Here is a 25789-nt window from a genome sequence, read left to right as displayed (position 1 = left end):
GAGTGAAGCACTTGTAGGAAGACCATATATTTATAAAATGTGTGGGAAAACCAGTATATCCCCCAGATCGTACAGAGAGGTGGCCCAGAGGTTGTCTAGAAGGCACAGACCCACTTTAAGGCAGATAAGTCAAAGGTACAATCCAGATTTATAACACAAAGCATTGGTACATAAAAAAATGAACAACTTCAGACAGTCATAGGCAGAGAAGTTCATACCAGGCAAATATTAAAAATTATGACAAAACAAGTCATGTTATTGTTTTAACACAAGGCATTTCTCAGAATAAAAGCTGGCCCCTCACTGTTCACTTTACTGAGCCATAAAACAACCCCCCAGGCCCACAGTTCACTGGCAATGAACAAGTCCTGCCGATGGAGCCAGCACCCTGCAGTGCAGCCTGCACATAGGGGATCAGGGCCCCCAGCCTGGCCGCATCCTGCTGCAGGGAAGCTCTGTTCTGCACAGTGGCCCATGGTTTTCCTTCCACCTCCAGCCAGGGACCCACCAGAGCCCATGTGGTTGATACGCAGGAAATGACAAGCAACTCATTCCCTTCTGCCTCAGAGATAAGACATGGCCAGGATGTACACGAAAGCCAGGAATGTGAGGCAAAACTCACCACATACTCAGGCAAAACTTCTTAAAACTCCCCTGTGACAGAAATGAGAATCAGGAGTCAGCTTCCCTGCTCTGGTGACACCAGGTTCCCTGCTCTTGTGCTTTGGGATCTGCTGATGGCCGGGATGAGCCCTCTGTGCTGAGGTATGTGACACTGCTGGACTACCTGGGGACAGTTAGCTGGGTATCGTGGTGGCCTGGCCACTGCCCTGGATAGCCATGTCCTCTCACAGTATAGCTGTGGGACCACCCACTCCTGCTGCTTGTCATACCTCCATTTGAGGGGGAGGAAAGAGCTTCAGGTTGTTTCGGAAGAGGGGCAGCAGCCTAAGGGTGAAACCTGGCTCTGCTCCCACAAGATTTCCTGCTGGCTATCAAACCATCAAGCACACAGCCCATCTTCTTCAGACAACCAACAGCAGTCTCTGAGCTTGCGGACTACACAATAGCCTCTGTCCCCATGAGCTCTCTCCAAGCTCCTTCACAAAGGCTGCCAACTAGTGCCAATTAGTGTTAATCATGTTTACCACCACAGTGCTTAAACACCAGCTCAGAGTCCTCATTGTGCTAAGAACAGAAGAACAGTTGTGATGGCAACTTTTACAGTGGGGACACTGGCCTTTAGGAAACTAGACTGAGCCACAGTAACTCCCTACATGCATAGGAGTTCCCATGAGGTAGGCAGCTCTGGGCTAAAGGTGTGACAGAAGGAGCAGTCACCCAGCCAGTAAAGCACAGGTACAAAATCCTCAAAACCTGCCAGCAGTGCTGGAGCCAGGATTGTACCCTACTTTCTACTCCAGTCTTTGATGGTTATCATCTCTGGTGAAGAAGAGGAGTTACTCCTATCACAGAAGCCAAGGACAGTGGATTACCTCCTGGATGCACATCATTCTCACCACTGTCTACAGGAGAACACAAGCTGTTCCCTTTAGGTGCTACAGATTACACCTAAGCCACATGTGAAAGCACAGAGGAGAAATCACCCATCTTCCCTCTGTCTGATATTAGGGTCACCAAAAGATCTGCCAGCTCTCCCTCAGCAAAGTGGCCATAATGCCATTCTCTGCATTTCATTCTTATTGTCTACATGGGAAAAAATACTTTCCCTCATTAAAAAGGCTGCTCTGGCTTGGGCAGAAGGCTGAGGCTGTTTCTTCTTAGCTACTCAGTAACTGCATTCAAGCAAAGGCTGCATGGAGCGATGGACATAGCACTCTCACATACTTCTCACCATAGCTGTGCACTGCAGCTATTGAAACTTCCTTAAATACAGCTAACTTTATCAGAGACAAAACCCAGACTAAGGCAGCCAGATGATTTGACAAGATTTATTTCGCGTGCCAGAACTCACTTGTTCCGTTTTCTACCACAACAATGGAGCCTGATGGGCTTGTGAAGCACCATGGAATTAATAACAAATATCTATTCTGAATTAGCATCTGCTCCATCAACCTAAAAGCAAGCAGCTCTAGTACCACGTCAGCCATTGCTTGTGTGCTGCACACCTCCATTGCTCACTACTCAACAACTCCCTTCATTGCTGAGAGTCGTGTGCAGCATTCAGTGTCACACTCCCCGCAGAAGCATGAGACCAGCAGCAGCCTTTTCAGCTTTCCATGGGGACCCTGAAGCTCCAGTGCAGAATGCAGTCCTGTAAAATGGTTTTAGAAGTAAAAATCTTGCCTTGAATTTACGGTAGTTTCAGGGGCTGAGAATTTGCTCTGGCATCAGGCTAGCTGTGGACACAAGCTCTTCCCACAGCTGGCATGGGTCTGACCATCATTTTATTCACCTGGACCTCTTCTGCCCTCACTGTTCCTTACAACCAATGCAAATGCCAAGGCCTGAAGCCATCTTCTTCATATGGGCTCCCAGGGCAGCTCCAAAACTGAAGCACCAACAGTTCTGCCAGTTCCTCAGACAACACAAACAAGTCTGCTCTTTACATGAAAGTCAAAATGTAACAGGACCTAATTGTAAGGTCTTAATTTATTAAATTAACTTTTAGATACTGCATAAATGTACAGGATTTAGAGAGCAGAAAAATCTGTCTCTTCTCTTTCTGACAAAATCTCAATATGTCAACTAATAAAATATTGCCACTTCTTCCCTGTGAGGGTTTCCCTGATATTTTTAGGACAAACATGAATGTCTGTCAGATAAGGCTGCAAAATTCCTCCTGAGATGCCCTCCAAGTGTCTCTGTATAACCCCTCCACTATCCTCAGGCAGTGAATCAATAATTCAGGTAGAGCTGAAACATCACCCCCTGTCACCTTGCTCCACTGCAGGCAAATGTGGCGCTCATTTGGGAAGTGCACTTCAGTCTCCATCCACACTCAGTGAGCATGTTTTTTCATAATAACTGAAGTGCAAAGCACAGAGAAACACCTAAGCATCAGCAGGGTGAAGTGCCTATCAGCACCTCCTCATCCAGAATGTTCTGGGGTCAGCACACGGGCATACGGACGCAACACAGTTCAGAGAAAATATTTTGGTCCCCTGTTCGAAAGCATTGATACCAGAGAGATGGGGAAGGGGTTGGGAGGGAAGGAGAGGTTTTTGTTTGTTTGTTTTTCCTCTTTTTCTTCAAGTATTGAAAGAGAAGGTGCATTCCTGTAAAACATTCTGGGCTTAGCTGGGATTTTTGTTTGATTTGCATCACACAAGACTCAACAGGAAATATGGCACCTCTCCCACTGTACCATCCACCAGACTGCATGGCAGGAAATACAAATCCTTCACTGTGCGACAGCTCCCTCATACAACTTCCCAGAAGGACACGGATCCCATGCTGGATGCAATGATTCACAAGAGAAGCTCCCACTCTTCTAGCCCGACAGTTCCTTCTTCTGTCTCAGTGGAGGCAGAGTTTATGCACTTGGCTGTGTGCCTTGATAAAGTGCACATCAAGGCAAGATGGTGGATGGTGCTGCCGAGCATCTCTGGAGGTGAAGGCTACAATGTTTTCAGCTGGCGCCGGTTCCACATTCCCCGCTTTGAATGAAACCAGTGAAAAAAGTTTCTCAGGGATAGACGTTCCACTTCCAGCCCAGCCTGTAAGATCCTAGCAGAAAGGAGAAGGGTAAATTAGGAAAATCTTGATGACAGCAATACCAGGGAGCTTGGCTATGGGGGTTTAAGCAGCCCTATTGTCAACAGACCACAACCCAGCTCAAGAGTCCAAGACAGCTCAGGGTATCTCCTATCCATAAGTGGGCATCTGATGATACTTTTCTGAGTGTTCATAGGCCCTTGAGAGCAGGATTTGTTGGGAACAGGTACAGGCATGCTGCATGTGGCAGGCTTGGAGGAAAGACAGCTTGCAAGATGGGATTATGCAGGATGCCAGTCTTTTCCTCAATGATCTGACTGAAAAGAAAGGACCCAAAACAACAGGCCTGCAAACACAGAAGACTATAATTTGTACAGCAGGGCATCATATACTTCTCAGAAACTGTAACCCAACCTCATGATCCTGAAATGTCACTGGCAAATGCTCTTTTGAGTGACTGCTGTATGTTGTATGGAAAGTTTGAGGGGGCTAAAACTGGATTACCATTCACTGATTCAAGAAAATGAAGTCTGCAGGATCATCAGCACTTAATCTGTCCATGGCTAACCAACAGCGTGGCTGGAAAACACCAGAAACACTTCCTCTTTTCCTTTATCAGTGGCTGTAGTGGTATATTTTGGCTACACTCATGTACTGGTCTTGAGCTCTGGACATCCCCAAAGACTCTCTCTCACTAACCAAGCTTATGGTGGTCTTCACCACCTTCATCTCCTTAGATCCATGCTTTCCAACCACTGTTCCTTCAGAACCTAATGGGTCTCCTTTCTAAACACATGAATGATGACAATGAATACTTACCTGTCCAGAAGTTCCCAGTCTTCTCCTCCCCAGCGGTCCCGAAACTCTTTTGTATTCATCCCTCCGATTTTGTCCAGATCAGACTTGTATATGCCAAGGAGACCAAACCCATTCACCTCCCAGTAGCCTGAGGACAGCACGAAAGAGGCACAAGCATGTCAGTGCTGAAACAGTGTTAATACCAGAGACCCAAATCACCAAGGCAGAACCAACTATTTTAAAGCTTCAGGAAGTCAGAAAGGCTTACAGGCAGCTTGGGTTGTCCTAGCAAAGCCTCTCACATCTCCTGTCTGGCAGCATGATACTTAATGTAAATGGACCTTCTCAGGATCAGGTGGTTGTCCCTGTGCCAGGATGAAAAAATACCCACTCAACAGTAATTTGCTTCTGTGGCGCCTCAGGATGACCACCTTTGTCTAACAGAAATCCTATGCTCTCTGTCACTTTTTTCCCCCTGACTTGAGTTGCCTTCTCTCACTCCTGGGCTACCAGCCATCCTCAAGAGGCCAGACTGTGCCCTCTAAACAAAGAGAGAGATGGACAGGAATGACTAAAAGGGGGGATTCCTTAGACAGTCAGATCCACTGGGAGTTCAAAGCAGTGACCAGAAGAAATATCATATTCTCTTTGATCTCAAATGTCAACTACCTACCACAGTTCTATGCCTAGTGCTCTCCCACCTGTTGGCTCTGGCAGTACGTGAAGCACCAGACCTTGATAGCAACTGAGCACCAAATCTAGGGGCTGCAGACATGTTCCTTCTTTCCCCATTCCCCAAGGTCTAAGCCCAAGAAGCTCCACTCCCTCTTACCATCGGGTGACTGTGGGGACATGCCGCAGTGCAGCCTCATGACCATGGGAGCGAAGGCCATCTTGCCTTCCACGCAGTGCTTCCGGATTGAGTCAATGATTCCAGCTGGGAAGTGGATGTGGAGGTCGCAAAGGAAAATTATGCTGTGTGGATCCTGGAGCCGACCACACCAGTTGGGAAAAAAATAGGGTGACTTTAAGTAAGTCTTTTTTGAAGGACAGGATGACAGAGAGATGGGAGTGAATTAGAGAGCCATACATTGCTAGATTGGAAACTAAAGTCTTAGGGAATGGCAAAACTGCCATTGGCTGCCTTTTCAATGATAGATATGTTATGACTGCAATCCGAATGAGCCAGCATCATAAAGCTGCTACTCCTTCCTGTCTCATAGTTCAAGTAGATAGGGCAAGAATGGCATGGATCACAGGGACTGGTCTCCTTGGAGAATGGGACAAGATCCTTACTCCAGAGGGAAAGAAACACATCCACATTTTATCTGTTCTGTTGGGCTATTCCCTTTCTTAAAAGCCAGCATGTCCAGTATGACAGGCAAGAAGCAGTGCTGGACATATACAGACACCTTCCTATCCACTCTACATCCCCCAGACTTACCGTCACGAGGTCTATTCCTGCCTGCAGGCCAGCAGAACGCTCAAAATTCCCCATCAGCTTCAAGTACCGATAGCTGCGGGCCAAACAAGAAAGAGAAGTTTGGTGCATGCATGTCGATGAGACAGAAAACACTGCTAGCAATGATACACCATGGGTACCATGTTGAGGAGCCACCTCTTGCCCCTTGAGAGGAGGAAAAAAGCCACTGTGTGAGCAGGCGAGCTCAGCACTACCCTCAGTGCCAGTGTGTCCTGATGGTCCTGCCACATATGCAACAAGGATAGTTCATAACAGAAGTTCTGCCAGCTCTATTTTTGGAACCTCTAGCACTGGAAAGGACCAATCAAGGCTGTTTCAGGTCAGAATACAATAAGCCAGACAGCTGTTGCAGCAAGAGAAGTCCCCAGAGGACTCCACACTCATTTCTCACAGCTTTCTCATCTTCTCTGGCTTAACCCCTCCCCCATCACTTTGACACTTGCTTTCTGTCCTCCCTTGAAAACTTGAAGAAAGCCAAGAGAAAAGACATGCATCTGAATAGATGACTGTGATAGGTATTGCCTTACAGTTTTATAACAGTATTCTATGCAGCACATATACATGCACATTATAACAGCAATATGTGCACATAAACGTGCAAGGTGTAGATGGTTATCATCTTTGGGTTTCTAGCTGCCAGAAGCTGAGGGAGGTCAATGCAAAGAGATTTGTAGATGTGGTGAATTTACCGGAATACACTTTTTTGTGTATTTTGTGACCAGACAGTACTCTCACCTGCGCAAGCTAGACCTTTTCAGAGCAGTCTCTATGTTCATGTCATCGCTGCTGTAGTCTGTGATGATGACATTGAAGTAGGGATCCTTAGTGACTCGGAACAGCTCTTCCATGTCAGAGATGAACTGCAGCACCCACCGTGCCTGGTTTTTCACTGGATGTATTGCAAGAGGGAGAGAAACAAAGGAAAACTGATTTCAAAGACGGCATAGCTTTCAGCAAGCAAGGCTTCTTGCCTCCTCTCAAACCCTACCAACATTGAACGGATGCACAAATAGGTCCAGGCTGAAAACTTGGACCAAAGGGCCCAGAAATGGGTGTGGGTTCTTTCCCAAAATGTGTCAGTGTTTTTCTCTGGGCTTACAAGCCATGGGAGGCTTGGGCCCTGTCATATTTCTGCGGAGAATTAGGTAGGAGAGAAAAGAAATCGGAAGTGACCTTAACAAGTCTGCCCCTGAGGGAAGAACCAGCCATGGTGTCCCTTCAAGTCCCACGTGGGTAGATCTCCTTACCTGGCACCACAAAGTGAACCACAGCACGGTGGTTCCAGGAAAAGCCCTGGGGCCAGCACAACTCTGGCTCTTTTGCCACAGCCATCAGGTGCCGCCGGCGACCCCAAGCCAGGTTCCTCATGTTCCTCTCCTCTTGCTCATCGCCACCCACACCCTGCCAGCCACGCGCAAAGATGTACTCGGAGAAGCGGACGAGACGTTCTCCCTGCTCCAGCAGCTCCAGCTCCAGCAGGTAGCGGCTCCCTCGCATGCGGTCCTGGCGTTTCTCCACGTTCACGATACGCTGTAGCTGGAACCGCCTGCAGGAGATTCAGCCAGGATGGGTACGTCCCCTGTACATGGCCCACTCTCCACCTTCACCCTACTTGGCTCATTTTGCTCTGCCGGCTGCTTCCTCCTGGGCTAGCACAACTCTTTTTGCCCCCAGCTGTCCCCCACGGGATGATTTAGCACCTGTTTCCTAAATCTGTAAGCATGTGGGATTAGATCTGGGATCCCAGCCAAGAGAAAATATTTGGCAAGGGGAATGAAATAAAGGTGACACTGAAAACAACAAATGCGTCTGAATGACTGTAGGGCTGGTAATAGAGAATGTACTCAACACCTCTGTCAAAGATCTTGGCACGGGAAGAATGGTTGGGTTGGTGAAGGTGGCTGATGACAGCTTATCAGATGATAACAAGGAGTAAGACTGAGTGATCATACAGAAAAGACTGGGATGAGCTGTAGGTCCAGAGCAGCCAAAATGGGATGAAATGCCAGGTCATGTTCTGTCATGTAATATGAAACAGATGCTCATCAGTTAAAAGTGCTGAGAAAACCCTAAGCATACTGATCAGTTACACTGTGACTGTGACTGATGTGACCCTGAAAAAAAACAAACACAATCTAAAGATGTAGCATGAGAGCTATTTCCAGGAATTGAGAAGTAATAACACCATTCTATGTAATACCCAGAATGCTGTTTAGGAAAATTAACCAAAACTGAAACCAGCGTAGAAAAGGACATACAGAAAAATCATGGAAATATAGGCCAACTCATCAAAAGGGTTGAGGAAAGCTGGAGACCTATATAGGCTCTTACGAGATACATTCATTTGCCAGAAAGGTAATCAAGATGGTTAGTTCTGCAATGGAGGTGCATATGTTCAGATAAAACTTAGGTTACTTGGTTGTTTGTGAGGTCAGGGTGCTGATTCAAATATCTGACAGGTCCCTTCTGATCCTATGTCCTAAATGGTACTGGGTCCACAAACTGAGAGGTAATACGCATTAAACCACAAGCATGAGGAGCTCCAGTCCTAATTCATATCACTGAGGTTCCTTAATCTACAGCTGGCAAAATGCTTCTACGTGCTCTCAATGCTTACACAGTGCAAGGAGGAAAACAGCCATGCACCAGTGATGCCAGCTGGACTGAAACCTCCAGTCTCTCCCATTTACAGCCACTGGCTGTTGGAGGGTGATAGTCACCCCTGGACATGATCTAGTACCCAACATTCCCATTTCTCAGCTCAAAGAGATCTTCTGGTTTTTACATAGAATCCTTGTCTGAAGTTTTATTTTCCATATCTAGTTTATCCTTTGATTCATTCTAGCTGCAAACAATAGGTACACAAGCTCTAGGTTTTCACACTTTGCCTTACCCTTTAATCCTTTGGTTGAGCTTCTTGAGGAAGACACGTGTGACTTCCAGGGCTTCCCTCTCTTTCAGCAGCAGGTTTCCCGATGTGTTGCACTTCAGGTCAATCCAGTCAGTGCGCAGCACATGAAAATCCAGGTTGCTTGCGCTGAAAGTCTGCTCCCAGTTCACCAGCTGGTCAAACACTGGTACATAATCAAAACCTTCCTCATCCTCCTCCTCTGGCTCCCCATCCACCTCTTCCTCTTCCTCTTCTGCTGCCACCTTCTCAGGCCTAGACTTGCCCTTTGCAAGAGATGCCACCTCTGTCTCTCCCTTGCCTGCGTCCCCACCAGTGGCCCTCTTCTGCTCAGCCACGTAGGCCTCCACCTGATTTAGCCACTGCTCCAGCCGTGGTGGGTCCTTGCTGGGGCCAGCAGAATCCACGAGGTGCCTGCTGGCTTTGCTGGATGCTGGGTCTGCTCTCCTAGCTTGCTTAGTGCCTGCTGGCTGCAGGCCATCCTCCATGACGCTGAGCTCTCCTCGAGGTCTCAGACCTTTGGGATTCCTGACCCTTGAGTCCCTGGGGCTGCTGAGAGGCTGCTCCCTTTGAGACCTGCTCCTAGAAGGAGGGTTCTCTTTTTTGGCAGGTGCTCTGCCCTGGGCGGCCCTGGCATGCTGCGGAGGGCTTCTGGAGTTGTCTTTGACTCCAGCTTTTAAGTGAGGTCTCTTTGTCACCGGGTTTCTCTCTGGGCCAGCTTGACTGAGGCTTTGGTTGGCAGGGGCCAGAAGGGCTGTTTTGACACCAGACTTTTTTGTCCGTCTCCTTTGTGTCACCTCCCCTGTGTCACCAACAGAGAGGAGTCGCCGATGCTCCCGAAGGGAATAGTCCTCATAGACACGATCGCTGCCCATCACTGTGCCGGGAGCAGCACTTGCTGGTTCTGCCCGCCGCATGTTGGGGTGCACTGGGGAGACAGTGCTCTCCACATCCTGCTCCCCATACTGCAGGTCATCCAGGTTCCCCTCCTGAAAGCCTGCAGGAATAATCACAGTTACGCCTCTGGCGCCATCCCAACCCTGGCACTCAACACCTATTAGCTGTGGAGATGTCTGGCAAAGCCTTCAGCTATGGATCTGCACACAGCCTTGCAGGGCAGCTGCAAGCATAGTCTACCATTCCATGCACAGCTGGCTCTGACACTTCTGCCCACATTTTTGTTGGAATTGCACCTCAGCTAAGTCACAGGCCTGAAAATTGGTCATCACATTATCTCCTAGAGTGCACTGCTTGGCCTCCCAGACTGTCCTTAAGAAAAGTGAATGTGGCAGGAAATATTTCCTTCCAGTTGCGGCACTGTGGCAGGGAAGGGCTGTGACCTGCTTGCCATGGAAAGTCAACAGGAGGATAAAAGGTTCCTCCAATCTGATATTAGGGGGTCCTACCTGGTTGCTCAGTCTTTTCATCAGAGTCCACGCTCTTCTCTGTCCGGTCCATTTTTATGTACTTGTAGAACCCAAATCTGCAGAAGGAAGGACACCAGCTTGACCAAAGTTATTTTGCCCTCTTCAACTAAATTCTAGCCACTGCTACAGAGGAGATGGTCAATTACTTTGATTATACCTCCTTTCATAGCAAGTTATAAGCTATCATCATCACTTTCAGATCTTGGGGCAATCATCTTATTGTCAAAAACATCAGCTTTCTTGGATTATCATTCCAGTTTCTCAGACATTTTCTTCAGTGCTGCTCCATGTGCACAGGAGGAAATTCCAACATGAGGACACTAAAATGCTCCTTTAACTTCTCTTAAACTTCTCCTTAAAGCTCAGATCCAGTGTAGCACTTACAAACTGAAGTCACTGTGCTACTGAAGTGGCTCGGACAGGTAACTGCAGTGATCTCCCTCTCTCTTCTCCCATACCACCACTGTGGTTTGTATGTTATGTCATCCCATTGTATGCTTGTGCTTCAAGCCTTTGGGAGGGGTTTCCCTCCTTGGATCGTTTCCTTCCATATGTGCTTGATGACAAGCAGAATAAACTCCCACTTCCCAAATGCTGTTATAATACGAACTATTTGTCAAGCAAAAAACTTGAGATGCATGTGCCAGTTCACAATAGCCACCTTCTCCATCTTTCACAATGAGCCCCAAGCCCAGTAGATCTCCCCAAAACCTACAATACAGTCTGTCTTTCCAGCCCTCAAATAGGAAGATGAGCACAAGGAGGCCACCATCAGCTATCTCACAGAAAAAGCAACTCACCTTATCCTGCAAACAAGTCCTCCTGAAATGAACAGAATCCTCACACAAGATGCTTGTTTCCCTGTGAAGCAGGGAGCATGCACATGGTGGTTTTCTTGCAGGGCCATCACTGGAGCAGAACCCCAGTAAAAGTGAGCTGCATCTTTTCATCCCCCCCAGAGATGTCTGTGAGTATGGCTTGGCTTCCACAGTGACAGCCATTAGGAGGCTCCAGCTGCTGGCATGGAAAGTTTGCTGGCAAATACATTCCCTGATGTACTGGAACAAATATACTCTGACCCAGCTTCCTGGTTAATAGAGCAAGAAAAGTAGCAGCGGTTTTCCTTTGAGACCTAAGCACAATTTCACTTAAAGGAAGCACTGGCTATTGAAAGAAACTATAAATGCTTTAATGTTTTACAGGACTTAAGGGACCTTTAAATAAAGAGAGTCCCAACTAAATGAATATGAAATTCCACTCTAATTCCAACCTTAAAACTGTCTCCTCCCATTCTCACTGCTAATAAACCTCCAATTGCAGCATCCTACCTTTCCAAGTAATATGGGTTTTCCTGATAGAAGCATTTGTTTTCTTTCTCCATATGGCTCAGACGGCTGTAATCATTGGGGTAAACGAAGGATAAATGAATCTGGGAAGAAGAGAAGAAAAATAAAGGAAAAACCCCCATCAATGCCAGACATCATTCATAAAGTGACCCAGACCCGATTGCAAGGTGAGCAGCCCTTTGGGGAAGGAACAGGCACTGCTCACTCCTCTCAAAGGCACCCATTAGCAGACTATGAGAAGAGACTATGGAAATGGAAAACAAAGGAAGAGTGATGGGCACCTATCTGTCCATCTCTGCAACTATGTGTTGAAATCCTGTAACAAAACAAGAACTAGATGGGATAGTCCCACTGAGGAGGTGCAGGAGAACAGGGGAGCCCAGAAAGTGTGTCAGGTCAGCCCCAGGCAAGGCTGACGAAGCCATGGTTGCCCAAGATGCGAGTCCCACGGGAAGTGTAGGCTTGAACTGGCATCAAGGGATAGCAAAGCAGGCTGGTGATATGCTCCCAGTCCCACTGGCTCTGCCAGGCCTCAGCCAGTCTCCTCTGCTATGAAAAGGAGTGAACTTTGCTATGCTGCATGTTCATAAATGTGGGTCCTATCTCAAGGCCAGTTTGAAAACTCTTCTGGGCCTTGGTCCATGCACACTACACCCCCCAGGGAATGAAATCCTCAGCCATGACAAGTCCATGTGAAGGCAAGCTCAGAGCTTTTGCTTGAGGTCTGAGGGGCTTTGTAAGACACACACTTGTCTGCCAGTGAGACCAGCAAGCAGTGTGTAGCACTTATCTTCCTTCTCTTGCTGTTAACTTCTGCCATGTATTGGGAGGCTGAAGACCTGAAGAACAAGCGGTCACTTGTACAGGAGGTACCCATGGAGGCCCATGGATAATCCTTCCTCCTTACCCCTGGGTAAGTGCTGGCTCAAGGAATAAAACTTACAAACTGGAGGCCCTGGTAGCGCTGCAGAGGGAACCCATTCACCAGGTAGCTAGGCTTGTATGGACAGTCTGGCAGGGCGCGGCGCAGGCGTGACTTGCTGAGCAGAGGCACTGAGAAGAAAAAATGCAGGCAAGCATTGCTGGAGGAACCCTACTGCATTTGATGCACCAGTCTAGCTACTTCTGTGCCCAGCTTGTACTTAACTATATGAGAGGTTATCAGATAGAATCATAGAATCATTAAGGTTGGAAAAAGACCACTAAGACCATCTAGTCCAACCCCAATCCATCACCACTATGCTTGGTATCCATATCTCTCAGCGCCATATCCATATGATTTTTGAACACCTCCAGGGATGGTGACTCCACCACCTTCCTGGGCAGCCTGTTACAATGCATCACCACTCTTTCAGAGAATTTTTTTTTTTTCTAATATCCAACCTGAACCTCCCCTGGGGCACCCTGAGACCATCCCCTCTAGTCCTATGACTGTTACCTGGGAGAAGAGGCATACCCCCACCTCACCATAACCTCTTTTCAGGTATCTGTAAAGAGCGATAAGGTTTCCTCTGAGATTCTTCCAGACTGAGCAATGCTGGTTCCCTCAATCACCATAAAACCTGTGCTCCAGACCCCTCACAGATCTGTTGCCCTTCTCTGGATGTGCTCCAGGGCCTCCGATCCTTCTTATAGTGAAAGACCCAAAACTGAACACAGTACTTGAAATAAGGCCTCACCAATGCAAGTACAGAGAGGTGATCCTGCTGACTACACTACTTCTGATACATAAAGTGAAACATCTTTTAAAGTTCATGTATTCATTTTGTTCTACAGCACTTGCACTAAAATATGCCTGGAGACACTGCATGAGTTCAACTCCAAGAAAGAAGAGATGAGTTTACTCTGTGTTTTGTCTCGTATCCTATAGCAACAGATGCTGCACACTGCCCCCTGCTCCACTGTGAAATAAGGAGGGTGGCCTTTGATAACCATGGCGCAGGAGGACAATCTTGCTCAGCTGTTCACTTGCATGTGCTGGGACAGGCTGCAGCTGCCTTCTCAACTCCCTTGCAAGTCTTACCTTTGTAAAGAGTGTCCCGGGGGTCAGGCTTCAACATGTCAGCAGGGTGTGCCTTGCCGCCCGTGCCATCAGCAGCCCGGCTCTTGCGGCTGGCCAGAGTCTGCGGGATGTGCCCAACCTCATCCATCTTTAACAGTGTCTCATCTAGAAACCAGAGAGAGAACAGAAGGGGGAGGAAGAGCTCATTCATCCCTTGTCCCAGGCAGCAATTTTCCCCAGCATCAGCCCTTCCAAATGGTATTGCACAACAGCAATGCCTGCATGGTACTCATCAGGAGCTTCAACAGTGCTTGAGGGAAAGAAAGGCTCTGACTTTCTTGTCAGTGAAAGCAAACAAACACAGTGATGAGTTATGGCTGGAAATGACCTTGTGAGAGGACAAACCAGCAGTGGTGTGCTGCAGACACCCCAGCCTGGCAGAAATTACTGCTCACGTTTGAATTATCAGCATTAAATTTCTTTTATAAGTAGACAGAAAATGTTGAATAGGAGGAGAAAGCTGAGAAATGGAAGTTTATCCTGTGCTGGAAAATGAGCGAGACCTTGGGGTGAGGCCTTCAATGCCCTAGAAGGATGGTGCTCTAGCAGGGTAATGGAAAGCCATGGTAAGCCAGGAGCAGTGGGAAGCACAAACTCAAGATTGAGTACTGGTTATGCCTTTTCTTGAGTGCTGCTGCCAGATTTCATGTCTCCATGGATCTGACTCTGAAGTGAGCAGAACTGAGTTAATATCTGCAAATGTAATAAATAAATATCAAAAATAAATAATAAATAGCATGCTGGGCACTGGGGTTACTGTTAGCAACTTCTGGGTACTGAACTGAACACGGAAACCTCAGAAGGATGGGATAATTTATGATACAAGCCACACGCTGAGGTGGAAGAGAGGAACACTGTATGGGAGAGTGCAGCACTTCTTCTTCTGAGCTGCAAAACATTCCTTCTACAGGCAAGTAATAAGCAGAAAAGGACAGAAGGAGAAAGAAAGATCTGACTGAATACCTTGTCCTGGCCAAATGGCAAGTTTCAGAAAATGCAAGAGCAGGTTGTAATCCAAGACACCGTAAACAGATGTCTAGATTACATCATGGAGTCTTCCATAGGCAAGAGTGTTAGCACAGAAAAAAATAGCAGAGATACTGGAAGGTACCAGCAATAGGTACAGAAAGGGGGAATGCTGGCAGTGGAAAGTGATGCTGACAAAAGTAGATAAGCAAAGGAGCTCCTTAACTGATAAGAGCACCACGTGATGTGCTAAAAAGGGTTTGCAAAACAGGAGGACTGGGCTGATATATTAGCTGCAACCTGGAAGCAACCTGAAAAGACTTGAAGGAAGCATTGAAGAAAGCAGCAATGCCTGATACCTCTAGATGTGTTCAACTGTGTCCAGCATCCTGAGAGAAATCTGCTGGAGATGCTCCAGTGGCCAGCACATCCCCATCATTCCATTCATCAGCCCCCATGTTATGGGCTCCTACATTCTTCCCTAGCTTTCTGCACAAGCAACTTTCATCCCATGATACTCTCGCATATCAGTTTCCCTCACTCTTACAGACTCTCTTCCCTATCATTTCTCTGTCATTTAATCCTAATTCCAGTTCTCCTGTATTTAATAATGAGTCACGCACACTTGTTGAGGTCTCTCCTGACCCGTCTCCATTTCTTTCTTGTAATGATCTGTACACAAACTATTTGCCTGGATAGACTGTGATTCACAGCAAAACACCTATGATAAGTTTTGGAAGAATGGGGAGGTGCTCAAGAAAACTTGTGGTGAACATACTTACTAGCAAAAAGGGAGAGGTACTGGGAGTCAATGACTTTGAACTTGGCATCTGGGTCATTCAGTTTCCACTGGAACAGAGAAATGCATTAAAACCATGTTGTTATGCATTTAACCAAACCTGAACAAAAGGAACAGATACAAGGTGGCATTTTTTCACTAGATGGGCCCACAGCTTTCTTCTCCTTACTACGACAGTCCACCTAGCAGCAAAAGACTGGGAATAACCCGAAATTCCCCTGGACTCAGTCAAAGCAGGAAAGGATAAAGAGAAGCAACAAAGACCAGAAAGCAGAACTGTCCCAAGCAAAATGGTCCTAACATAGCCAGGGTTGTACCACATAGAAGAAGGAAGGACTCTGGAAGGGCTTTGGTATATTCATCTCATACAAAGAGGATAAGGGGCCTGGGAAGGGAGGGAAATAATTATAAACTTTATTCCCAAGATTCAAGAAACACATATATTGTACATAACACATCAATTTGCATAGAGCATACAGCATAGCCATTTGCATAGACTCACTGCTACTTCCACATGGTCTGTCCCTTTGTCATCCTGCTTGTGCAGCACCTCAAAGTAGTACCTGCCTGCAGCTGACAACCTGTGAAAAACAACATGTCTGTCACCAATGGCATTAAGGAATATTTCTTCTTAGCTTGCCAGCAGACAATGAGTGGAGAGCAACCACATCCATGAAAGAACCTAATTCTCAGGGTGAGTAGGACTGGGATTGTCAAGAAAACTCAGATGCTGGCAGCTAGATAGGTGGCTTCCCTGGTGCGTCTGAAGCACTTCAGACCCTTCTCAGATTATTCTGAACAAATCCCTTTCAGCCCTGTCTGCCAGGTTCTGGCCTCTGGGAAATCTGGGCAGTTCCAAGGCAGGAAGTTTGGAGTACAGCTCATAAGGAGGAGTCTGGATTTGCTGATGACTGTCCTCCAGGGAAGAAAAAATCAGCACTGCATTTCTGCTGCAAGCCTGTAAAGCAACTGGCACAGATGCAGAAGTGTCACTTGAGCTTTAGCAGACCCCATAGTAGCTTCTATCTCTATACTGTTAAATTCTTCAGAACAAGTTTTATTTCATTTTTCCTGTCACTTCCTGGCCATGCACAGAAGTGGCTGGAAGTGAGAGACTCTGCTCACTCACCTCACCACCTTTGATTGCTGACTCCAAAATTTTCCAAACTCCCCCGGTGCTGTCCACTCCTTCCCTGTCTGAGAAGAGACAGAAGATGCTGCAGTTAAGATGAAATGTTTCCCTGGTTACTGTGCTGGAGCAATGAAGAAAGAAATTTGAGCTGCTCATCCTGGTGTGACAGCCTCTGGACAGATTTAAATTCCTTAACCATGAAACTGGGGCTGCCAGCTGCAATGCTGATATGTATCTGGCTTAAGGTATATTGTGTCATATTTGTCTGGCATCTGTGGTGGTGGTGGTGCCTGTAGTTGAGAGGGAAAAGAAACTTGGCTAGACCAGAGAAGCATGGAAGACAGGAGGGTATCCATCCCCACAGAAACATCCCAGCTTTTTATGGAAGAAGCCATGCAGAATGCACTGTACCTTGCCCACACTGGCCAGCAGCTGGAGACCAGAGGTCTTTTCATCTGAACTCAACCAGAACTCAGCATTGTCATCCGCAGCAATGGCAAACTGAAACTCTCCTGTCAAGACATGGCAGCAGTAAGTAGGGTTCTGGGGTGAGGACTTGTGCACAGAATGGAGTCTGCTCCTCTAAAATGCTGTCTTTGCCTTCTTTGCTGGCGATACCAGATTAATCCTTCGGATATTAACCATGCCCCTTTCAACCTTTCTGAATTCTTAAACTCTGCAGTGATTGAAAACAAAACGTCACTTACAGCTGGTTCCCTATTCATCCTACACTGATTTCACCTGACACCTAATCTGGAAAGCTAAAAAGTCTGTGTCATGTCTCCCTGGTTTTTGCTCTCAGAATAAACATTTCGTGTGAGAAATTATGTTTGGATGAAGGAATATGCATGTGGAACCATGAAAGGAGACAGAGGTGTTAGAGTCTGGCTGTTCCGGTCAGGGTCACAGAGATGGCAGCTGAGGGCCAGGGATGGGTGCATGTTAGTGGGCCGTTCTGGGCAGAAGCACGTAGCTGGGTGATGCAGATGTCAGCTGGTGTCAGACATCATTCATGAACCTAAGGAGCAGCAGGAACAGTAACAATGTTATGTACAGTCCTATCCGTGCAAGGAGGGGGGTGAGTTGCTCATACCCACATGCACGTCATGGGGTAATGCATCCATGACAGCACTGTTTTTTAAGCAGCACTTCCAACTGTTTTCTTCTGTGCTTTTTCTTTCTACCCTACAACAGAGGCAGATGTGCTTTATCCATGCCAAGGACACAGCCAGCTGGACTGCCTACGTGAGGGGCCGTGCACTTGAGCTAAGAAGAGATGCCAGCAGCCCCAGAGCCCACGAGCCCTCACCATCAGTGAAAGGATGCAGGTAGCCAAATATCCGGAGACCATAGTTGGTCCATTTTGGGGACACAGCCAGTTTCTTCAGCACTGTTCTTGTCTGAAGTGGAAGATGATAAAAAAATAAAGTTAGATGGATAGGGACAAGAGGGGAGGAGCAGTTTGCAAAAATCTTGCAATGGGTGAACAGAGAGAAGTATGACATTTGTTTTGTGAGGATGTGGCATGGCGTGTGATGGAAGCAATGGGAAAGAGCAGGAGAGCTGTGAGAGGAACTGGAGCAAGGGCTGCTCAGAAGGAAGGGCTGCATGGGGGATGTTGGAGATGGTGGGAATGGGATGTGACATTCGGTGGGCACTTTGGAGGGAAAGCACAGGGCTCCTTCATGCTGTGCCCAAACTCCAGCAGGCCAGCAAGGGCAAAATGAGCTTCCTCCCAGAGGTTCAATGAACCCTTGTGAAAGCTTCCTGATCTCTCAGGAGTAGGAAGAAAGAGAAGGTGGTGAAAAGGGGTGGAGACAGGATGCAAAGGAAGCAAAGACAAGAACCGTGGGACAGACATTGTTGGGGGTCTTACTCACGTGGGGGTAGAGGGGAAAGTGGTGGTTTCTTCTGAGCTGATCAGTGGAGCTGCCACACCAGTCCTCAAACACATGCAGGTTGGCCTGGCCCTGAAACTGGGGGGCAGAAGAGAGGGACCATGAATTGCTGTGCCCTTCCCATGTTCTTCCCTGTATTCCAGCCTCAGCCATGGCCCCCAGCACCAGAGAGCTTGTGAGAGAGAAGGAAGATGCTGTTGCAGCAGTGACATCTAACCAGCTGAGCACTGGGACTAGGCCAGGTGTCATCTGAACAGCACCAGGGATCTGTGATAATGCACAGGAGAGCTCAGCTAAATGGCTAGGAGTCACTCATTTAGCTCTGTCACAAAGGTGTTAAATCAGAATCTGGTACCATGAGGCCTGGGGCATGCTGTGGTGTGGCACCAGCTAACAGTGAAACTGCAAGGGTAGGACAAAGGTACTTTTCCAAAAAGGTATTTTTCATTTCAGGGCTATTTTCCTGACCAATGGAAGAGGGGACACCCTAAGGAGTGGAGATGACAGATCTCCTCAAACCCTGCCTGCGAGGTGGGGCTCAGGGAAGATGGTGAGAAAAGGCCTGCTCCTTAAGGAATAGACTTTCTTTTGTCATAACCATCCAGAAAGGAAGAGTTGGCTGCCTTCCAGACAGCCCAAGCTCTCTGTGTGCAACAGCTGTCGGATGCTGAAGCCTTCCTTGCAGAGTTGGCATCCAAAAGCAGAGAAAAAATAAGCTGGACACTGTACAGGCAACCTTAGATGGGGAAACACTAAAGAAAGACATAGGTTGCTTTGGGACTGGGGAGGTTTTCTACAGCTGTCTTGCCTATATAAGGAGCTATGGAGCCTAGCTGAGGTTGGGTGAGCAAACGTTGGAAATGCCTCAACTGCACCCACATGTCTACAGATGGCAGCAAACTCCTAGTTTTGGCTGGGGAAGTCTTGAGCCTGGCTGAAAACAGTGTGGGGGAGCTGGGCCTAGCCACCCGGAGCACTTCTGGCAGAGAAACCATTTCATGGAGTTATTTCTCCCAAGGTAGCAAGTTGGGGTTTTGTTTTGTCATAAATCAGGGCTTGAAGGAAGGACATGAAGCGGACTTGGCCCGGCACCAGCTCATACAGTAATGCTCCTTGTGAGCTGTGGGCTTTAGTCATGCACGTGACAATCATCTCTGCCTGCCAGGCAAAACACATTCACAACTGCTGCAGTTCTTGAGTGGTCTCCTGTCAGCCCACTCTCCCTGAAACTGCCAGGGCTTGCCTGATGTCTGAATGTCCCCGTGGTCCCTCATTATCGTCTCTCCCCCTCTGCTGCTATCCCTCAGCCCAGACTCTGCCCATCGGGCAAAAGGAAAGCAATGAGACAAAGCAGATGCAGTTCCCCAGGAGGAATTACAGAGGGCCCAGGGCAATGGCTGCAGCCAAGAGAAACCTGGGGCTCTGCAGGGAGCTACAACATAAATCAATCACTGCACATGTGACAAACACTGAGTTGGAACTTCACGGCTGGGAAGTCTCATGCACCCAGTTCAAATCCAAGGGTCTTACACTGTTTTCTCAGCCAAATCAAACAAAGGCAATTACTTTTCTTGTGGAACATGAACTGAGGTGAAGAAGCCGTACTGACAGCTAGTTAGGAACCAAATCTTCTGGCAGTCTGTCCCTTGCTGTCCAGAAGTGACGCTGTTTTCCATCTGAGAAAACCATGCGTATACTTCAGATAGCAGCCTCAGATCTCTGTCACATGTAGCACAACACTCCCACACTGTGGGCAGGTTGTGGCTGCACTCCTTCCTGGCAAAGGCAGACCCCAGGAGGTGCTCTCAGTGCTCAGAACTGCAAGAGAGCCAAGTTGCTTTTGGCAGGGGGCAACTCAAACACCGAAGCAGATCTGTATTAGGGAACTCCCCAAAGAGTGGCCAGAATTGTTGTTTGCAGAGGAAAACTGGAGAACTGCAGAGTTCTGGCAGCATTAGGCAGAGGGCAACTTACTTAAAATGAAGGCAGCCATTACTGAGCTCAGTGCTCTGTCAACAGTCGGAGATGGGCCTTCAGTCTACTAGGACAGCACCCCCAACTTCCAAAGTCTTTACAGAGCTGCCATAGAGGAGTTTCTGGCAGGAGCTAACATGATCGCTTTGCTTTCCTGTGCTCACAGCAATCAGAAATAATTAACTGGTAAATAACAAGCATTTCTTGCACGTAGCTTCAGAGCCTTTTCTAAGGCAATAGATTTTCTCCTTTGCTACAGCAGCCTACTTTACTTTCTGCTTCCTCTGAAAGGAAAAAGAAGAAGGTTATTGACAGATATGTGCTGGCTGCCCAAAGCAGCTCTGGGAGTGAAAACTGAGCTAGGCTTTAATTTTAGGCTTCCAAGAGTCATTGGTGCAGCAGCTGTTTTGAAACCCTATCACCTCTGTCTCCAGCTCAACTCATGGCTGTCCATTGAAGCAGCTGAGAAATTCTTCTTCTTGCTATTTGAGTTTCCTCTGGAACATGCAGAAAATAATCTGCCTAGGGCTTTTGTTCCAGATTGCAGCAATAAACTGCACCATCATTCACAATTCACACACAGAGCTCCTGAGAAACACTGATGGATTTTGTAAATTTGTCTTCCCAGCTTGGATCTACCTGACCCTGGTTTTTAAGAGGTCTGAAAAGCTAGGACCTAGTAAGTAACAACTTAAGTTTTCCTTCTCCTTTTAAAAGCATCTGCTTTGGATATTTTGGATAGATTGACTTGGCCAGAACTAGGAATAGAAGCCAAGAATCTAGGCCACAAACAGGAGTTGGTATTATGTGGTCTGTGCTACGTAACACCACCACAGAGGCTCTTTCTGACCCTTGGGTTCCTCCTTCCCAGCCCCACCTCCCAGGTGATCATCTCCTTCCCAGTGACACAGTGGCACTTCAAGAACTCAACTGTGATCCACATGAGCCACATGTCATGCACTGAGGGCACTGTCATCACAGTGTGTGTGCATCATGTGCATGCTGATGTCCTCTGGAGCACAGTATTGTGGTCACACAGCAAACACTACTGCAGAAGGGAAGGGACAGCTGAAGTGTACTAAGAGCAGGGATATAAGAGCTGGGGCTTACACAGCAGCTTTGTGATGCTGGGCTGCTGGGCCTGCTGCTGAGCCCTCCTGCTGAATGAACAGAGGTTTGGAGCTATGGGGTTGCATTAAGAGACACTGGTATTTCCAATTTCTTCTAGTAGGAATTTTGGATTACCAGCCTTTCCTCAGAAAACATGCACAGATCTAGCTGTAGATGTCCCTGTTCATTGCAGGGCAGTTGGACTAGATCACCTTTAAGGGTCTCTTCTCACTCAAACAATTCTGACTGTACAGTTCTATGATCCTATGATCTTTCTTCCTAGCCCAAACCCCATCTTGTCAAGACTGCCCAGCGGGGTCGCCCTACACACCAAGCAATTCCTCTGCAGCCAGGAATCCCAGGGAAGAAGGGAGAAGCAGCAGCAGAGCACAACCGGCTGTGCAGGAGCAGGATGGAGAAGAGAGGTCTTTCCTAATTTAAGCCTGGCCAGCCTTGGCATAACAGAGCTGTGCAATTCTGGGAATGTGCAGCACCAGGGAGGATAGATGTGGCACAGAGAGGACAAGTCTGAGCCAGGGAAGAAAGGCAACATTATGCTGCAGACTGAAACTCCCAGAGCTGAGTTCATAAGCCATCATAAGCTGCCGCAGTCCTTTATCTTGCCTAGGCCAGTCTGGGCGAGGGACATTCAGCAGCCAGCAGCTGGACTTGCTGCAAGCTCATGCACTGGCATCAGTTGGGGTCCCTCAAGATGAGTCAGCAAGGGATCTCTTGAATTCTGCTTTCCCCTGCATGCGAATATAACATTTTTAGAGATTTCCCACATTGTTCACTTTCCCACTACAATATCCAAACCTTAAGATTCAAACCACCTATTTCATCTCCTGATACTGAAAGAGGAAAATTGAGACCCACTGTTTGGCCATGCTGGCTGCAGCACACCCTGCACACCTGTTAATTATTCACGTTTGTCAGGAATATACCTCTGTTCAAACAAAGCCCAGCTCTGTGACCTGTGGGAGGCGAATCACCTGCTCTCACCCTAGGAATCAGGCTTCAATTAAGTGCTTAGAGATGCTGCCAGGAGGACACAATGGGATCATAGACCTCAGGTAATTAATTCGGACAAAGTTACAGGAAAACCTAATCCCCAGGCCAGGAGAAATTCAGCTGGTGATTACACAGGCAACAGGCATCTCCACACAGAATTGTGCCGGCAGATCGCTCTCCATCCCATGGAGATGACATCGGTGAATCCAGGGTGGGAGTGTGGCAAGGCCAACCAAACCCACTCCCCTGCTTTTACATCCTGGGACTCAAAAGCCTTCTTGCAGCAAAACTGCAAAGGCACACAGTTAACTCATAGTCAATCTGTTGTCCACCAGGACACCTAGGTCCTTCTCCTCAAAGCTCTTTTCCAGAAGGTCATCCCGGAATCTTACTGATACATGCTGACCCTGTAACACACTTCTGAAAAATCACTGAGGGGTGGAAAACAGAGACAACAGACAAAGCCTCCAAGAAACTGTGGGATTGCCACGGGATGGGAAGAAGCAGCAAATTCACTGCATCCACCCTGTGCACAGCAGCAGCTTTGGTCCTGATGAAACTTAACATGCCGTCACTCATCTGGGAGTCAGCCCCTTCTAATTGGTGCCAGTCCAATCACCAAATGCCCCCTGGCTGGTGTCCCTCTGATTATCAGTAGGCTGCATTTCTCCCTTATCTGAAGAGGAATGATGAGATAAGGGGACAGGGGAGGAAAGAACAAATGAGGCATGTAGAAAACAAAGAGAATGTTTGCCCCAGCCTTCAAAGGTCACTGGAGAAGGTCTCCATTCATCAGAAGTTTCAGTGAAGTGGAGAGACCTCTATGTACAATGTGCAGGGATTGGGTAACAAGCAATGCCAGAACATGAGCATAGCATGACACCACTGCGTGCCACAGTCAAGTACTTACTTGCTGAATACTTGGCCCTGAATATACCTCACCTTTTGAGGACAGCAAGCTGCCCACTCTCAGGGAGTTATGGAAGGTGCGTGGTGCCTCTGTGGCTGGGGAAGATGCCAGATTATCAGGAATCTGGACACTCCTGTCTTTCCGGATGATTACTTGGGTCTGTAAGTGTCATTAAACCAGGAGGAGATGATAGCGAATGAAACAAACACATTTCCAGGCAAAGGGTCCTTTCTTATTCCCTTCCAATCTCAAAGATCTCTACCTATGGTTTCCTCATGCAGAATGTTAGAGAAAGGCACCAACCTCTGGCATCCATGGGACAGGGTTGTTCACAGCTGTGTAATTCAATTTATTCCTCCCACTTCTTTGATGCTCTTGGTTCTGAAATACAAGTAGAAGAAAATCAAAGTGACTTGATAAATAGCCAGGCATTAACACCTCCACAAGTATGTTCAAGTCTTGTTGCAAGAACATATGACAAAAAGAGCAACTTCCCACAACTTCTTCAAAGGGGAGGCCGGCCATTGGAGGCACAGTGGGGTTGGAAATGCTCCTTGGTTTTCTTGACAGCAGATTTCCATAGCAAGCCATTGAGGGGAGGGGATACCAGCACTTTATAATGGCTGCTAGCACAGAACTAAAACTTAGGTCATTATCCCTTGAAAGTTTTTGCCCATTCTTGTTTCAAAAGGTCCAAGCAACAGTTATTCCAGAACTTCCTTCAGGCAATAGAAACAAGCTGCACTTCACTGGAGCACTACAACCTCTTCTATGACCTTTCATTTCTGCTTCCATCTCATTCAGTACTTCCTGTGCCACATATCCAGCCTTCTTCACACCAACGCCACAACTGAGTACATCTAAAATAACTCAGCTGACTACAGTGGAGTCATTGTATGCTAGCACTGCTGTGAGTCAGCTCAGATTTTGCTCTGTGCCATGCGCTCTTTTCTGCACGAAGAGAGAACTGCCTCTTGGTACAACATCCAAAAGGAAAATTTGCCCTCACAAATATTTAGAAGTTATTCAAAGTGTCCTCACCTGATGTCCCATCTTCTGGGAATAGTAAAACGGGAGGCTTAGGTCCCCAGCGGGGACATTTGGGTCTGCCAGAACCTTAGCCAGTTCCCTCCAGCTTTCATATCCTGCACAGAGGAAACAGAAAGAGTTGTCAGAGCACAGGCTAAAAAAAGAAGCTGCAGCATTTACCAGAATAAACTTGTCCCTTGCAGGTTTGAGAGACCTCCAACACTCCAGAACAGTCCAGCAGAGACCAGGAGTTGTTTATGTGATTTGAAGCTGGCAGACTGACACAAGGAGAGAAAGAGAAATTGCCCTTTCTTACTCCGTAGCTCTTTCCTCACTAATTTGTTACACTAAAGATTCATCATTGTTCTAAAATGCATTTCGGAGGTTTCATTAATCATCACAGAACTGAGAACTTCTTTGTAGGTCCTTCAGATAATCCCATTAGTCAAACTAAAGACCAATTTTTTAAACCAGCAACCCCAAAGAAAATAGCATATGATGATAAACAGATTCCTAATTAGTTTAATCATCAAAAGAATATTATTCTGATTATGCAGTTATTTGTACAATAAAAGCTTTTAATCTTTTCCGGAGTACAGTACCGAATGATTGCAAGGACCACACCTGATGGGACATTTGACTGCAGTGCATAAAGTACTAGCAGTGACACAGTTAAGGATGTCCTTGTTTAAGTGAAGCCAGCTTCCAGGTTCAGATCAGCTGTATTTGACACGTCCTCTCCACAATCAACTTGAAACAGGATCTGGTTTTGGTATCAGGTGAAGTAGCAAGTCTGAGTACTGAGATGAAAGATTTGTGTCCTCTGTGCTGCACTGGCGACAGTAGTAGCAGGGATGTGGTCTGAAGGAGCAGCAGATCCCACTGCTGAGGAATCTGCAGTGTTGGCATACTCATCTTCACTGTGCCCACCCAACCAGCATGGGAGGTGTGTTGTGGCTTCAGTAGGGGAGCATGCCCCATCAGTTTGCTTTGGAGGAGGCATTTATAAGTGACATGGTTGAGACTGACTCTGTTGAGACCAAGGCAAACCCAAAACAATTTCATGACCTGGAAGTCACAAATAACACTTTGACAGATTTTGTCTCCAACTGTGCTAAGCTCCTGGCCTGCTACTGAATCTACAAATAAAATCCTAGCAACTTGCTCCCAAATCTGTGTTCTGCTCCCAGATCTGTGTCTGAGGCAATTAGAAAGTAAGGGTATTGGTCCTGCCCCCTATTATGTAGGGGAAAAAATG

The 25789-nt window shown here is 47.3% G+C and overlaps 2 protein-coding genes across 3 annotated transcripts in view; both read right to left on the bottom strand.

Annotated features, from left to right (window-relative positions):
* The window catches only part of LOC100542571 (zinc finger protein OZF-like), a 1148434-nt gene that overhangs the window by 463563 nt on the left and 659082 nt on the right, over positions 1-25789 (bottom strand). The window lies entirely within an intron of this gene.
* B4GALNT3 (beta-1,4-N-acetyl-galactosaminyltransferase 3) lies at positions 8-24786 on the bottom strand (the record flags this gene model as incomplete). Its single annotated transcript, XM_031552137.1, has 19 exons — positions 8-3690; positions 4498-4624; positions 5309-5462; positions 5921-5993; positions 6695-6848; positions 7207-7505; positions 8853-9864; positions 10274-10350; positions 11623-11723; positions 12584-12693; positions 13664-13807; positions 15451-15517; positions 15970-16048; positions 16597-16664; positions 17011-17111; positions 17909-17999; positions 18480-18575; positions 23806-23883; positions 24544-24786. Coding segments are annotated over 19 exons (3183 nt in total), but the record flags the coding sequence as incomplete, so codon positions are not given.

Source organism: Meleagris gallopavo, chromosome 1 (assembly GCF_000146605.3).
Source record: "Meleagris gallopavo isolate NT-WF06-2002-E0010 breed Aviagen turkey brand Nicholas breeding stock chromosome 1, Turkey_5.1, whole genome shotgun sequence".
Lineage (NCBI taxonomy): Eukaryota > Metazoa > Chordata > Aves > Galliformes > Phasianidae > Meleagris > Meleagris gallopavo.
Note: the sequence above shows the minus strand (reverse complement) of the source record. Positions and strands in the feature narration are given on the sequence as shown.